General features: G+C 48.6%; 1 protein-coding gene across 1 annotated transcript in view; it reads right to left on the bottom strand.

Annotated features, from left to right (window-relative positions):
* Positions 1–1,232: 1,232 nt before the first annotated feature.
* Positions 1,233–14,663, bottom strand: part of DENND2D (DENN domain containing 2D) — a 31,490-nt gene continuing 18,059 nt past the window's right edge. Inside the window, exons 7-12 of the mRNA XM_034767583.1 lie at positions 11,114–11,262; positions 7,410–7,587; positions 6,336–6,377; positions 5,717–5,807; positions 3,010–3,249; positions 1,233–1,805 (exon numbers count right to left, since the gene is read on the bottom strand). Coding sequence (XP_034623474.1) covers positions 1,741–1,805; positions 3,010–3,249; positions 5,717–5,807; positions 6,336–6,377; positions 7,410–7,587; positions 11,114–11,262 — 765 coding nt within the window. The 3' untranslated portion in view covers positions 1,233–1,740. The remainder of the gene's footprint in view (positions 1,806–3,009; positions 3,250–5,716; positions 5,808–6,335; positions 6,378–7,409; positions 7,588–11,113; positions 11,263–14,663) is intronic.

Below are 14,663 nucleotides of genomic sequence, written 5' to 3'. Positions count from 1 at the left end.
TACTGGGCTACAAAGGGAAGAGGGGCACTGTCATACGGTTTAAGGTGAGAAGGGATCACCAGATAAAATAAATAAATTTAAGTTAAATTAATGGAGATATCCTATCTCCTAGAACTGGAAGGGACCTTGAAAGGTCATCGAGTCCAGCCCCCTGCCTTCACTAGCAGGACCAAGTACTGATGTTGCCCCAGATCCCTAAGTGGCCCTGTCAAGGATTGAACTTACAACCCTGGGTTTAGTAGGCCAATGCTCAAACCACTGAGCTATCCCTCCCAATCATCCAGTCTGACCTACACATCACAAGCCCCCAGCCCCATCCAGAACTTGCACCCTAAAAGCCAACAATTGAAATGAAACCAAAGTATTACAATCATCTCCATGGCAGCACCTGGAGACAGTTCTCCTTGATGCTAGAAAGAGCGGACAGAGTGCAATTGCATCCAAGAGATCAGCTATCAGAAAGAGGAACAGCCCCATGGGAATGGGAGAGACTGAGCATTATCACAGGTAAGTAAAAAGAGAACCATTAGGAGATCGAGTTTTGCTATTAAAGCAAGGCTTCAATGTATGTTACATCAGAACACTGTGTATTTCCTGTCCCCCAAACCCACTGCAGCACATTTAAAAAAAAAAATAAAAAATGCATTTTATATGGTAAGTCCTCTAAGAAATTTAGCACTCTGGTTCAGATTTTTTTTTTGTCTTTAATGTTCTTTCTTACTGGATGACACAGACTCTTCAAACTTCCCATATAGTTAAAACTCATGGAAATCTTCTGCATTTGAAGAAATCTTAGGTTTAATGATCATTCCTTGCAGTTATTCTTCATAACTTTCTTCAGCAGTTCCAGAGAACTACACCTTCAGAGAACTGCACAATGAGTTACCTCCCTTTTTCTCTCTCTACTGCCTGACAGCACCTCAACATGAAATGGGAAGATTTGGAGAGAAGGGCAGGTGACAGGCAAGGATGTCAAATGTGGGTAGCCCAATGTGCAGCAAATGCCTGCATCTGTAACTTTCACTCTATGCATCTGAAGAAGTGAGGTTTTTACCCACGAAAGCTTATGCCCAAATAAATCTGTTAGTCTTTAAGGTGCCACCAAAATCTGCAGAGTTGTTTTTAGCTCATGTAAGCTGGAACAATGAAGCTGTTCACTATAAAAAGAACATGAAACCACCTTATTAATGGGAGCCCTTCAGGAATACATATTGGCTAGAATGTGTCTCAGCTAGAAAATTTAGATTTTTTTTTAATAATTAAAATGTATCAGTAAGGAATATTTTTATCTTAATTATTCTACATTCTTAGCCATTATACAGCAAGCAGACAATCCCGCCTCGATTTCACTCTATTTCTATGTTAGGTCCGTGATTGTCATCCAATAGGAACTCATTACGGGGCCACATGCTGCCCTTTGGCTAAGAACTGCAGCTTGGTCCATGGTGTCAGTTGGCCTGGATAAAAGAATCACATCCATGTTTGCTAGTGATGTAGAAGAGAGGCTTCCAGTGCAATCATGCCCTGAGAAAGAAGAGACTGGGAAGAAAATGGCATCCTGTGTTGACCAGGCATCTCATCATTCACAGGAAAAGGGGCTAGGTTCCAGAGATGCTCAGAGCCAGCAAAGCAAAGGGTGCTCTGCCTTTGAGTGAGATGCTGACCCAGTCTGGTCAGAATTATGCTGCAGGAAGATATCCGCCCAAGCCCAGCCAGGCTCCCCTCTTTCAGAACAGTACTTCAGGAATTTCTCCTTTGTTTCTTTTTTTGTTCTTGATATTCAGTTACTTTCTGCTGGAAATACCCTGTGGAAAACAAAAGCTGGATCAGTCATACACTACATTGGAGTTTCATCAACAATTGACAGGTTTCAGAGTGGTAGAGGTCATTGGCTGGTTTCTGTTTTATAACAACATGCTACGGAAGCGAAGCAGAAGCAGAGATTAGCCCAACAAACTCCATAAGAACCAGCGATCAAAGCAGAGAACCTGAAGATGGACCAGGGATATGGAGCTATGGCCATATTCTCCATATACATTTTTATAGTACACCAATCGCCATGGGGTTTAGGTGCTGAGGAGGCAGTGAGGCAGGATGGAAGAGGGGTTGGTGGAATCTCTCTACTATCAGGAATAGAATCTAACGGTTCCTGTCAACTTGCATCAGAGGGCACCAGAGCAGCAGCACTGGCTCCAAATTTACCTGCACCTCGAGCAACGATGGGCTGAAGCTGAACCAGCAGTGCAAGCATCACAAATATCGGGGATAAAATGGTACCGGATCCAAACTGAAGGGGATGGGGGAGCGCACTGAGAGAGTGCAGGGGGCTCAGAGGTGCAGCTAGCTCAGTAACTGTGAGACATTGTTGAAATTCTTGAAAGTGGCAATACTACTACTACTACTACCCAGGTCTTATACAGCCCATTTTCAGATAGGTAAACTGAGGCGCAGAGTGGTGATTTGCCCAAGATCAGCCAGAAATCCCGTGGCAGGGCTAGGAATTAGAATGAAGCTCTCCTGAGGCTCAGACCAGTGCTCCATCTACTAGGCCATACTGCATTATTTACAGCCCTTACGTGAGGTGTGTGTCAGGAAATACACTGTAGGGAAGAGAATAAGCAAGGAGCGCTTTGCACTAGTGCTTTCCTCCTTGCCCTTTGACTGTTTTCAATACAAACGCAGGCCGAGTTCTGAAGTCTGCAATTACCTCCTCCATCCAGGGCTGCAGGGATGAAAGAGACTATTGCAACCGATATAGGTGTCTCTGCTGGTGCACTGCAGGCAGAAGTTATTGGAGAGACTGACTATCACTGCCTGTGCCATCTTCTCTAACAGCAGGAGCAGTCACACAAAAACATTTGCATCTCATTTGCACAAGCAAATATCCAAATGAGTCCTGCTCCCTCTAGCCCAAAGAAACCAAAGAGTGGCCTCCAGGGATCCTGCTGCTTCCTGAATGCCAGGGCAGTAACAGGGAGCAGGGAAGAGGGAGGAGATGGGGCAATTTACCTTCTTGGGTTATCCTGCTCCTTTCCGCTTCCTGGATAAAGAGGGAAAACATCTGAGTCCTCACAAATCTTTTCACAAACTTGCGGCAGGACCTGGAGGTGATGGCTTTGCAGAACGCCTTCTCCTGAAAGGAGCCCTGGCCGCTCTTATTCCACTTGAGGTGTGATGTATAATGGCCAACAGTTTTGACGAAGAATTGCACGAAGGTGTTGGAGACGTGGGTGTTCACTTGTTCAGATGCTGAAAAGGGAATAGAAGACACACAGTTTGAGCATGGGGGCTGATATTCACACGACCCCCATTAACTCAGGACGTGGGCACCTCACAATCTGAATGTATTTACACTCACAACCCTTCTGTGAGGCAGGTAAGGGCTATCATGAGGGAACGGAGGGTCAGATCCTCAGAAGTATTTACACTCCAAATTTCCTTAAAGGATTTGGGCCGAAATAACACACCCAATGCTCACCCAGTCTGTGGTGGGGCAGGAACTTGAAACCAGGTCTCCTGAGTCCCAGGCTAGTGCTCTGACCACTAGGCCATCCCACCTCTTGTCTCTTCTCTGTGCCACAGTCTGGGGCATTCCAAAGACAACCCCCCTGCTTTTCCATTCAAAAGCAGCTGTAACACCTGAATTGTGCTAAGTTGTGTGACTCACAAACCCAGTCATGGCATAGGAGAAAAGCCAGGAGGTCCCATTCGCTAAGGAGCCAGCAGGAGTATAAACTGAACCATTGTTCAATCCCAATGTTGTATTCAATTGCCCCAGTCCAATGGATAATTACTGCTGACCACCAAACTTTGACAGAACAAGGAGTAATGGTCTCAAGTTGCAGAGGGGGAGGTTTAGGTTGGATATTAGGAAAAACTTTTTCACTAGGAGGGTGGTGACGCACTGGAATGGGTTACCTAGGGAGGTGGTGGAATCTCCTTCCTTATAGGTTTTTAAGGTCAGGCTTGACAAAGCCCTGGCTGGAATGATTTAGTTGGGGACTGCTCCTGCTTTGAGCAGAGGGTTGGACTAGATGACCTCCTGAGGTTCCTTCCAACCCTGATAGTCTATGATTCTTATAACACTTTGCTTCCAAGGAACTCCGAACACTATATACACATTCAAGGAATTGCATCTACCATCTTAAAATGTGAAGTACTCCAGCCTGCCGAGATGCTAGATGGATGGCCTCACTGCACGCTGACCTAATTCACATGCTATGTTCATGTCAGAAGCAATTGCCATCTCCTTCACACACTAAAATCCAATTTCTTGGTGTTAAATCATTAAAGAGTTGTAACAGCCACTAGTACATGGTACTGCCCTTCACAGGCCGTTCTGGATAGAGGACTCCCCCTGCTGCATTAGCACATATACTCTGTAGTGGCAGAAGGGAGTCTAGCTGTCCAGATCTCCCAGGTTCAGATTTCACTGAGGGATATTCAGGGTCACTGGCTTTCTGTTTTGTCCAGATAAAGCTATCAAGAGCCTTCTGGATTTTTTGCACCCCTCCCTACTGATGGATTATTTCTCTTCCCTGACTGGTCTTCACAATCCTACATGGTTGTGGAATTTAGGGAGGAAGATGCTCTACAGCAGCACTACGAGAATTGGCAGGCGATGATACTATTCTGAAAATGACTCGGTAAAAATCCCACGTTCATTGTGTTCCAAAGACTCCAGATCCCATGTGCTCGCATGACACCTAGCAAGGCTGTGGGGTTTTTAAAATCTCTGTATAACAGCCAGCCCTGCAAACTCAGCCCGGCATCTGAGGCTCACACTGGGCTCTGCCCATTTCGCCTATCACCACCAATAATGAAGACTGGAATTTAGTAATGGCTGCTAGAATCCAGCTCTTTCTCCCAGAGCTGCACTGGCTCTGCGGGGCTAACAATAAAAAGGATCTATTTTTGTCAATGAAGTCAGCAGGTCCGACGCTGCTGCACACAGAAAGAAGGTGCTATAACCACGGGCTTTTCTGACCACAACTGCACTTAAGTATCCATGCAGAGCAGAAACATGTACTATGCCTGCTAGCTGGGGATGGAGAATAAAGCAGAGCACCGCTGAAATGCAGCCACCTCTGGGGTGGGGAGCTGCAGCTAATCAGAGCATATCACATTGAACAACAGGTGGGGCAGAAGGGGTGAGGGAAGCAAAAGGCTGGGTAAGGATCACAAAGTAAACCACAATCATAGCTAAGTGCCTTGGGATCCTTGACAGTTCCAAGCTGGTCTTTTGAGCATTGTATTGCAGACACACTGGGACAGATCCTGAGCTGGTGGGAGATGTCACAGCTCCACTGAAGTCAATGTCGAGAGGAAGCCAATGGAGTGATGACAATTTTACACCAGCTGAGGACTTGCCCCACACTCCATAAGCTGCACAAACCTCAGTCTCTTTCTACCTCTGAAGTGGGAAGGGCTGAGGTGTCCCTGCAGAAGCTGAGCGCATGGAACCAAGGGACCATGTCTATTCCAGTCCAGTTGCTTAGACCACTAAGCTAGTCTCTTTGCGTGCATGTGAGTCCAAAGCATACACAGCCCTAGAGATGGGTTGGCTGGAGCTGAGAGGGCAGCGTAGGAAATTGGGTCCCGGGTTCTTAGCCCACTAGCCCCAGGATGGCTGGTTAGCCCAGGACACTGGCAGTCTTTGTGGAGCATTCACAGATACTCCACTGTGCGCACCCCAAAGAAAGAACTCTCTGCCTACTCTGTATGTTGTTGTTGCTGTTGTGCATCTTCAAAGAAGTCAGCATCTCGATCTGCAGCTTGGCCGGTAAGATGTCTCTTTCGTCGCCAACCTGAAAGAGGATGGACCAATGTTAGCACCGCCCCAGCTCTTGCAAACCAGGGATGCCCGAGACGGTGGCTTTTACTGGGAAGAAGGTTTTGAAGCGTGAGAGAGGATTCTAACTCGCCGAACCACTTTCTGAGCATACCTTCAGGCCCAAAGCATCTTGGAATGAACACATCTTCCCCCACCAGATCCCCTGTGACCCATTCTTTAATGCAGCCGTGCAGTCTGCATTACCATAGTCTCAGTGGGGCTCGTTAGCTACTGCCAGAAGCCATCATCTATCAATTTTTATCCCAAAGGATGTTGGAGAGAGACAGTGTGCTATGTAAGCTCGGCCAAGAGGCCCTGCCCCCCTAAGCCTGCAGAGTGCAAATAAATGACAGGTGGGAAGGAGTGACAGCTACTGAAAACCCAGGATTAAGGAGCCTGCAGCGGCCCAGCGATACTGGTCAAGCGACGAACAAGAACATTTCAAGCGCCCGCGTCTGGCGACGGCATGGGGGACAGTCTGCATCGCACCAGGGACACCTACCGATCTTAAGAACTTCCCTTCGCACAAGTCAACCAGCAGCACCTAAAACCAACAGACAGGACCCAGCGTTAGCCAGGCTGCATTGTAAGGCTGCTTCTGACCGGCAGCGATTTAAGAGAATGTATTTCAAGATCAGTCTTCTGTGCCTCAAGTCCATTTGAAAAGCTATGAGCTGCACCTGACGACGAACTGCTCTAGGACACTGTAATGGAAAGGGCTCCTCCAAACTTCCTGCCTGGTGAAAGAGGCAGCAGTGCCTGTCTGGGGGGATGAATGGACCCAGGACATGGAAAGGAGATTTGGAGCCTCTCTCCTCTAGAATCAGTCACTGGGTCCAATCCGGCCCAGACTGAAAGTGGTTCCCATCCAGTGTCTCTTGGGAAGCCCACATGAGATGAGTTTAGGAGTCTCAGCCCAGAACCCCATGGGGAGAGGGCCACAGCCACCCCATTGTTAGTGCTTCCAGCAGAAGGCCAAGGAGCGAACCAGCATAGAAAATCTGGCAGCGTCTACACTAGTTTTCTAAGCCGCGTGCTCACCTCCTATGAGCTATGAGCAGTGAGACACTCAGGGCAATGTTGACTACAGGGTGAGCCAAGGGCAAGGCATGCCTCTTTTGCCCCAGGGGATCCGGGCTGAGGTCCTTGCCCAGCTAGTGGGTAGGTGATATCAGCATCCATCTGGTCTAGGGAACAGCTTGGGTGTTAGCCTAGGAGCAGGCTGGAATCCGCTCTTGTTTCCTTCTGGGCCTTTCTCCTCCTGAGGCTGGGATGGAGACAAAATCAGAACCTGCTATCAGGGCTGGATTTCCAATTGGGCACAATAGGCATGTGCCTAAGGGTGCCTGCATTCTAGGGGTGCCATGCCTCTCTAAAACTGTGTGCAACACAAAGGTCAGCTGTAGGCAGGGGGAGGGGAGGAAGGGCGCTGAAGATGCTGTGCCTAGGGGTGCGCAAGTTGTAAATCCGTCCCTGCCTGCTGCCACATGGAGATAACAATCAAGGGACACGAACTGGCAAACATTCATTTTCAAGCCCATCTGCTGCCCTGGCACAGAGACCCCTCAGACAGTACCTCCTCCATCGGCTGATCGAGCACCTGCTCTAGGCAACGTTTCTGGACTCCAACCATGAAGGGTGTGGGGCAACAGACGGTATCAATCAGGCATTCCGGAACCACGGGGATGTAGGTGTGCGCCCAGGAGAAGGGGTAGAGAAGAGCTGCCACGGCATGGATGCACTGGGACAGGACGCTGCCGAATAAATAAGGGTTCTGATCACTAACTGGATTTGGCAAATAGCTGGCCAGCATGTTAGGCCTTGGGTGAGATTTTCAAGGGCACCTGAGTGGCACAGGAGCCAAAGTCTAAGTGACTTCCAAGGAGAGACAGGCTCCTAAACAGGTGGGTGCTGTTTTTCATAGATTATAAAGCCAGAAGGGACCATTGTGATCATCTGGTCTGACCTCCTGCTGCATAGCATCGGCCAGAGACCACCCCTGAACTTATTCTTGTTCCAATGAGCGCAGATCTTTTAGAAAAACATCCCATCTTGATTTAAAATTTGCCAGTGATGGAGAACCTACCATGGCCTTTGGTAAACTGTTCCCATGATTCATAATCCTCGCTGTTAAAAAGTTTGAAACTTACTCCTATTCTGAATTGGTCTTGCTTCAATTTCCAGCCATTGGATCTTGTCTCTTAGATTGAAGAGCCCAGTATCAAAACTTTCCCTTATAGATATTGCTCAAGACTGATCAAATCACCCCTTCACCTTCTCTTGGTTAAGCTAAATAGATTGAGCTCCTGGAGCTCAGTTCTACCCCTGTCTATGTCAGCTGTTTTGGGGAAGTCTCCCTCCCCTTAGCACATGGCAGTGTTGCCAACTCTCAGGATTTCATCACAAATCAATATCTGACGTTCTTCTTAGATCCCCAACTCCTGGAGTCAGGTGATTACATCAGAATCTCAGCTTTCTTTAACGAAAATATCTAAAGAAAAGTAAGTTTTTAGCTTTGTGGTTGTGGATAAAACTTTGAATACCTGCCCCTAAGGGCTCAAAAACCAGAAGAAAAAGCCCCCAAATATATATTTTTTAAAAATCTCATTATTTTTAACCCAATCTCACAATTTTGGGGGCCAAAGCCTCACAGGTTTTAAACACTTGGAGTTGGCCATGCTGCACTGCTGCCCAAGCAATGCTCTGAGTGGCAGGGCATCACTATCAGTGGTGCCTCCAGATTTGCCTTTTTGGTACAAAAAGTTTCCCCAACTAGAAAACAATAAATTGAGTTTCAGACTAAACTCCCCTAGAGAGAAGAGGAAACCCCCTGAATTCAGCAGGGGACCCAACAAGCTAGATGGCCATCAGCCCGCACAAGTAGCCTTCCCCTACCCCTCAGCACAAGCTGCAGTTTGGCTTTGCCTCTTCGGAAGGTCATAAACCTCATTCTCTTTCACTCTAACACAAAACCCTAACTGTGATCTTGGCAGAGTTAAGGCAAAATAACCTCCCCAATGCAGGGAATGGGGGACAGTCATATGTGCTGATCAGTTGACACAAAAGCTGTTAAGGTTCTGAGTTAATAATAATCATATCTAGCTCTTTTCATCAGTAGCTCTCAAAGGAGGACAGGCTTATTATCCCCATTTTGCAGATGGGGAAACTGAGGCTCGGGAGGGAGCATGACTTGCCCCGGGTCACCCAGCAGGCTGGCGGCAGAGCTGGGAACAGAACCCAAATCTCCCGAGTCCTGGTCTGGTGCTCTACCCGCACAGCGCGAGTCTGAGGAAGCTGGGGTATGAATTGCTTTTCGGTACATGTTGGAAGTGGAAGCCTCAGGGAGTGCTGGAGTGCGATATCGACAGCATTGTGGGCAATAGGATGGTTGAAAGGAGTGCACAAGTCTTCCCCCTTCGCTCCTTATTTCAATGCTTTTAAGGCTTAATCCTCACTAGACATAGTTAGTGTTTGCTAATTTTATAGAGAGGATCCTTCCGCAGGGCGGTCAGTATGTGTATTTTTCTTCCTAGGGTCTGAAGAGTGAAAGTCTCTGGTGGCTGGGATCAAATCAGAGACTCCTTCCTGCTGATGAGTTGTAAAGACGAAATCCGAGAGGGAGAGGAGAGATTTGCGTCGACTGGCTGTCTAACGAGGAGCGAGCAGAACCTTTACGCTCTGCTGATGTTAGCGTGGGGGGGGGACTTTCCTGGCTACCTGCCTCCCTGGGCTTGTCAGCTTAGTGAGAATTAACTCTTTGGGCTCAATTGGGAACAGACTCCATCTGTCTTGTTATTCCATCATACATAATAACACCACCTCGTTCTTATCTAGCACTGTTCATCCACAGAGCACTCTGCCAAGGAGGTCAGGGGCATCAACCCCATTTTACAGCTGGGGAAACTGAGGCACAGAAGGAAATGCAACTCGCCCAAGGCCATGCAGCAGGCCAGTGGCAGAGCCAGGGATAGAACGCAGCCTCCTGAGTCCCAAACCAGTGCTCTGTCCACTAGATCATACTTCCATGCCTCATGAACTGTCGGAGGTCAGTGACCCTTCGCTTGCTCAGACTCCTCAGGGTCTACTCTCAGAGTGGAAGGTTCTTGGCTTCGCTCGCCTCCCCTGCACCTGGAATTAATTTATTCTGATTTTATCTCCTGAACTAGATGGGGCACAAAAAATTAATCACCACTCACTGCACTGTGGGGATGGGGAAAGGGCCATCAGCCAGCCCCAACTACACCCAGCCTGGGACCGAGATCCACAGAGTAGTGGACTTCAGGACACATCATTCAACACTTGATTCTGCCCCCTTATGAACGGGGAGTGGAACTGAGGGCACCTGCAGGCTGCATTCTAGGGCTGGGTGAGCTGCACGTGACCTGTACTCATGAGCTGAGAGAATCATAAAATCATAGGATTGGAAAGGACCTGGAGAGGTAATTTAGTCCAGTCCCCTGCACTCATGGCAGGACTAGGGGTACGTCTATACTACCTGCCAAATCGGCGGGTAGCGTTCGATGTATCGGGGATCAATTTATCGCGTCTCGTCTAGATGCGATAAATCAATCCCCGAATTGATGCCTGTACTGCACCTTGGCAGGAGGAGTAAGTGGAGTTGACAGGGGAGCCGCGGCGGTCAACTCGCTTCTATGAGGATGGCCAGGTAAGTCGAACTAAGATACTTCGACTTCAGCTACGTGAATAGCGTAGCTGAAGTTGCATATCTTAGTTCGAACCCCCCAGCTAGTGCAGCCCAGGCCTAAGTGTTATCTAGACCATCCCTGACAGGTGTTTGTCCAACCTGCTCTTACAAAACTCCAGTGATGGAGATTCCACAACCTCCTGAGGCAATTTATTCCAATGCTTAACCGCCCTGACAGGAATTTATTCCTAATGTCCAACCTAAACCACCCTTGCTGCAATTTAAGCCCATTGCTTCTTGTCCTATCCTCAGCGGTTAAGAAGAACAATTCTTCTCCCTCCTCCTTGTAACAACCTTTTATGTACTTGAAAAAGTATCATGTCTCCTCTCAGTCTTCTCTTTGCCAGACTAAACAAACCCATTTTTTTCAATCTTCCCTCATAGGTCATGTTTTCTAGACCTTTAATCATCTCTGGACTCTCTCCAATTTGTCCACATCCTTCCTGAAATGTGGCACCCAGAGCTGGACACAATACTTCCGTTGAAGCCTAATCAGCGCAGAGTAGAGTGGAAGAATTACTTGTAGCTCTCTGTAGCTCTCAGAACTAGCTCGCTGGTTAAATGCAGGGGCTCACCTGAGCTCCTCTGCCACGAAGATAATCCGTCGCTCCAGAACCGCAGAGGCGAAGAGCCAAAGGATGTTCTCTGGACTGAGATGCTGCAGAAGGGCCTGAAACTCCACGTGTTCCAGCCAGGAGTCCAGGGGCCGCGTGAGTTCGATGAGCTGTTGAGAAGGAGGGGACATGAGTGAGCTAACAAATCACTAATTAATTCTATTAAAAGCATGGTGCAGAAGGTTTCAGACATGCTGGGCTGGGCCCTGCCTGCTTCCATATGACAGAGAAAGGAGGCAGGAAGGGTATGTCATGAGTGCGGGGGTGTGTCATGAGAGATCTTTGCAATATTACAATTAGTTAGGATTACTTTTTGGTAGTGCCCAGCACTGTCCCGCCCAGAGTTCACCGATCTAACAGACCAAGAGTGGGGGAAACTGGTGCACCAAATAAGGAGCGTGACCGAGGCAATAAGTGGTCCTATTTGACTGAGTCCTCCCTGGGGTTGTGCCTTGATGCAAACCCCTAGCACAGATGGACACAGCCACTGTTTACTGGTGGAGATAACTCCGGCTTGACAGCGGGATAAGATCGCGACAGGCTAGACAAAGCTTTCCTGGTGTGCACCATACAGCTATGCCACAGGCTAGAATCGGCACAAGGCCCCAGCGGGGACCAGTCCTCCACTTCAAAGCTGCTTTACCAACACCATGAATTCATAGGTGATCCTCAATTACCAACAATTCCCAGGAGTTCTCATCAGCCCCCAGCAGCCTCGCGGCGCTTCTCATGAAGGGCTCTCCGAGTGCAGGGTGGGAGAAAGTACAGAGACGTTGATAGGAGGAGCCCAGGTATCTGGGGTGTCATGTCTGTCCTGCCCTGGTTTTGATGGAGGGTACCTTGTCTATGCACACACTTGCGCTGGTTTAACTAGACCAGTTTACAAATCACACCCTTAAGTTAACCCGGTACAAACTAGTATGTACACCAGGCCTTGGGGGTTTGCTTTGCAAGCCTCATGGAACAGGGTGGGTGGTGTTGAATCTTTAACAAAGATATCCTTTCTCCCAAGAGTTCATTAGGCATTGGAGTGTATAAATTCTAAGGCCTGAAGGAATTACTCTGACCATCTAGCCTGAGCTCCTACATGACACCAGCCAGAGAATTTCCCCCAGCAACACCTGCACTGAGGCCAGTAACTTGTGACTGAGCTGGAGTGAGACACCCAATCTGGATGTCAAGACTCCTTGGGATGATGTCACAATAACCTTCATTGTTCAAAATTTGCATCCCAGTTCCAGCTGTAATTTTTCTGACTTCCAGCAGTTAGATATTGATCTGCCTCTGTCTGCTAGCATCGATTCCTGCTTTGCCCCATGCAGGTACCTATGCAGCACCATCTCGTTGCCTCTTGCACATCTCTTCCAAATGGCCACATTAAGCAGCATCGAGACTGCCACAAAAGCAGAGGTAATGGAGTGGCTGCAATCACTGTAGTTAAGGCAAAGGTGGCCATTTGGAATGCCTGTTTCCAGACACTCCTACCTTCCTCTACATCTTTTCCTGTTAGGCTGGTTAGACTTCGTTCCAGCCAAGAGCCCAGGTGAGCTCTTACAACTAATTGGTGTCATTGTATTATGTGAAATCAAACCTCTCACCAGCCTCAAAAGCTCAGCCCTGGATTACTGATCCAGGAGAAGCCCCAGGTATTTGGAACAACCTCCCACCACTCAGTGAAGGGCCTTACTTAGACTTTAGTCCATCCCGTGCTTTGCTGCACATTGGGCTACCCACAGGTCTCCATTGTGCTCTCTCTCCCATGCACTGCCAGCTCCCAGCCTAGCCTTCCCTAGCAGCAGCTCCCTTCTCCACTGACAGTGCTGGATAAGCGGCCACGCTGACTCTTTTGAAGAAAATGCTCCCATCTCTGCAGTTCTGCCAGCGGCCTATTGCTTCATGCTTTGGCTAAGTCTTTACACAATCTTGCTACAGAATCACAAGAGATTTCATAACCCGGAAGCTGGCAGAGAAGAACCTGTGCCAAGCCAGCTGCTGCTCTCAGTTACACCCAGCACCCAATGTGCAATGGGATGAGGTGGCTGCAATTCCCCATTCCAAAGCAAATGCTGCACCAGCGCACTGCAGAGTCAAACCTCTCATGTAAAAAATATGAATGCATTGTCTACACAAGGCTGCACACGAGCAATGCACGAGCTCAGCCCCCCTTCAAACCAGGCTAAACCACACCAGAGCAAGTCCCGGTTTGCACCTGTGTTACATAAGCATCACTGCACAAGTGCAGCCCCCACCCCAGTGCAGATGAGTCCTAAAGGCTGTCTTTATTGCAGGGCTTGCACTCCACTGACAGGATTGAATTATACAATTGCAAACTCCTAAAGCAAAGCCGACTGCCTGGAATTAAGCTAAGGACAGATACCAGCAAGGCTGAAACTGATCCCCATGCATCTGTATTAGGGTTTGTTAGGGTTTAACTAGCTAGATATCTAAAATCTGTTTCCTTAAATGGGCACAATTGTCTAATATAGACCCAGTGTCTCTTCTCTAGCCCTGCCAGCTGAGAAGAGCAGATGCAAAGCAGGCTCTGCACTCAGCATGAAACAATAGCTCCAGGAGAGGTGTGAATGAAAGTGATTAAAAAGGCCATTTTTGTAGAAACCCTGTTGCTGAGCAGAGTGTATCACTTCTTAGCAAAGGCGGCTGCTGGAGAAGAACCCACCCCATATTTAAAGTCCTTGCTGCCTCTGATCAAACGGGGGAGTGAAAGTGGACAGGCTTCTGCTTCCTTGTGCGGAAAGCCCAAGTTTTCGCCAACTCAGCACCCAAACAACTCAAATTTAGGAGTGGTCAGTGTAGAATTCTGAGCACACCGAAAATCCGGAGACACAGTCAAATCAACTAAGTGTAATACAAGATTCAGTAACACAAGGGATCCTGCACTGATTGGATGGGACTGCAGAGGTGGGGAAAACAGCGCAGGCTTCTAGGGGCAGTGTCATGTAATTCCAGGGACCTGGGATACACTGGTGTAATTCCACTGAAACCAGCTTCAATCCAGATTCACACCGGTGTCTCCAAAAACAGCCGCATGTCCTTTGACCTGATGTCAAACTCCCCAGCTCCTAACCTGGCAGGGTTTGCCCTGTCACTGATGACAATTGCTTACAAATCATTTCTTCGCCTAGCTGACTCTGCCACGCCATCCTTGTCTGCACCCGGCATGATTTTGCTCCCCTTTCCCATCATTCAGTCCAATCTACCACATAGGCGCCAACTCCGTGGGAGCTCCAGGGCTGGAGCACCCACAGGGAAAAATTAGTGGGTGCTCTGCACCCACCGGCAGCCAAGTTCCCCTCACCCCCCACCTCCTTCTGCCCCCCTGAGCATCCCGTGTCCCTGCTCCTCCCCCTACCTCCTAGCGTTTCCCACCCAGCCGCTGCCAAACAGCTCGGTGGGGGGGGGTAGGGGAGCTAGGGTTACCATACGTCCGGATTTTCCCAGACACGTCCGGCTTTTTGGGGGGGACCTCGGCTGCCGGTGGGGGGTGAGCACC

This window comes from Trachemys scripta, chromosome 4, assembly GCF_013100865.1.
Source record: "Trachemys scripta elegans isolate TJP31775 chromosome 4, CAS_Tse_1.0, whole genome shotgun sequence".
In the NCBI taxonomy this organism is placed as follows: Eukaryota; Metazoa; Chordata; order Testudines; family Emydidae; genus Trachemys; species Trachemys scripta.
Note: the sequence above shows the minus strand (reverse complement) of the source record. Positions and strands in the feature narration are given on the sequence as shown.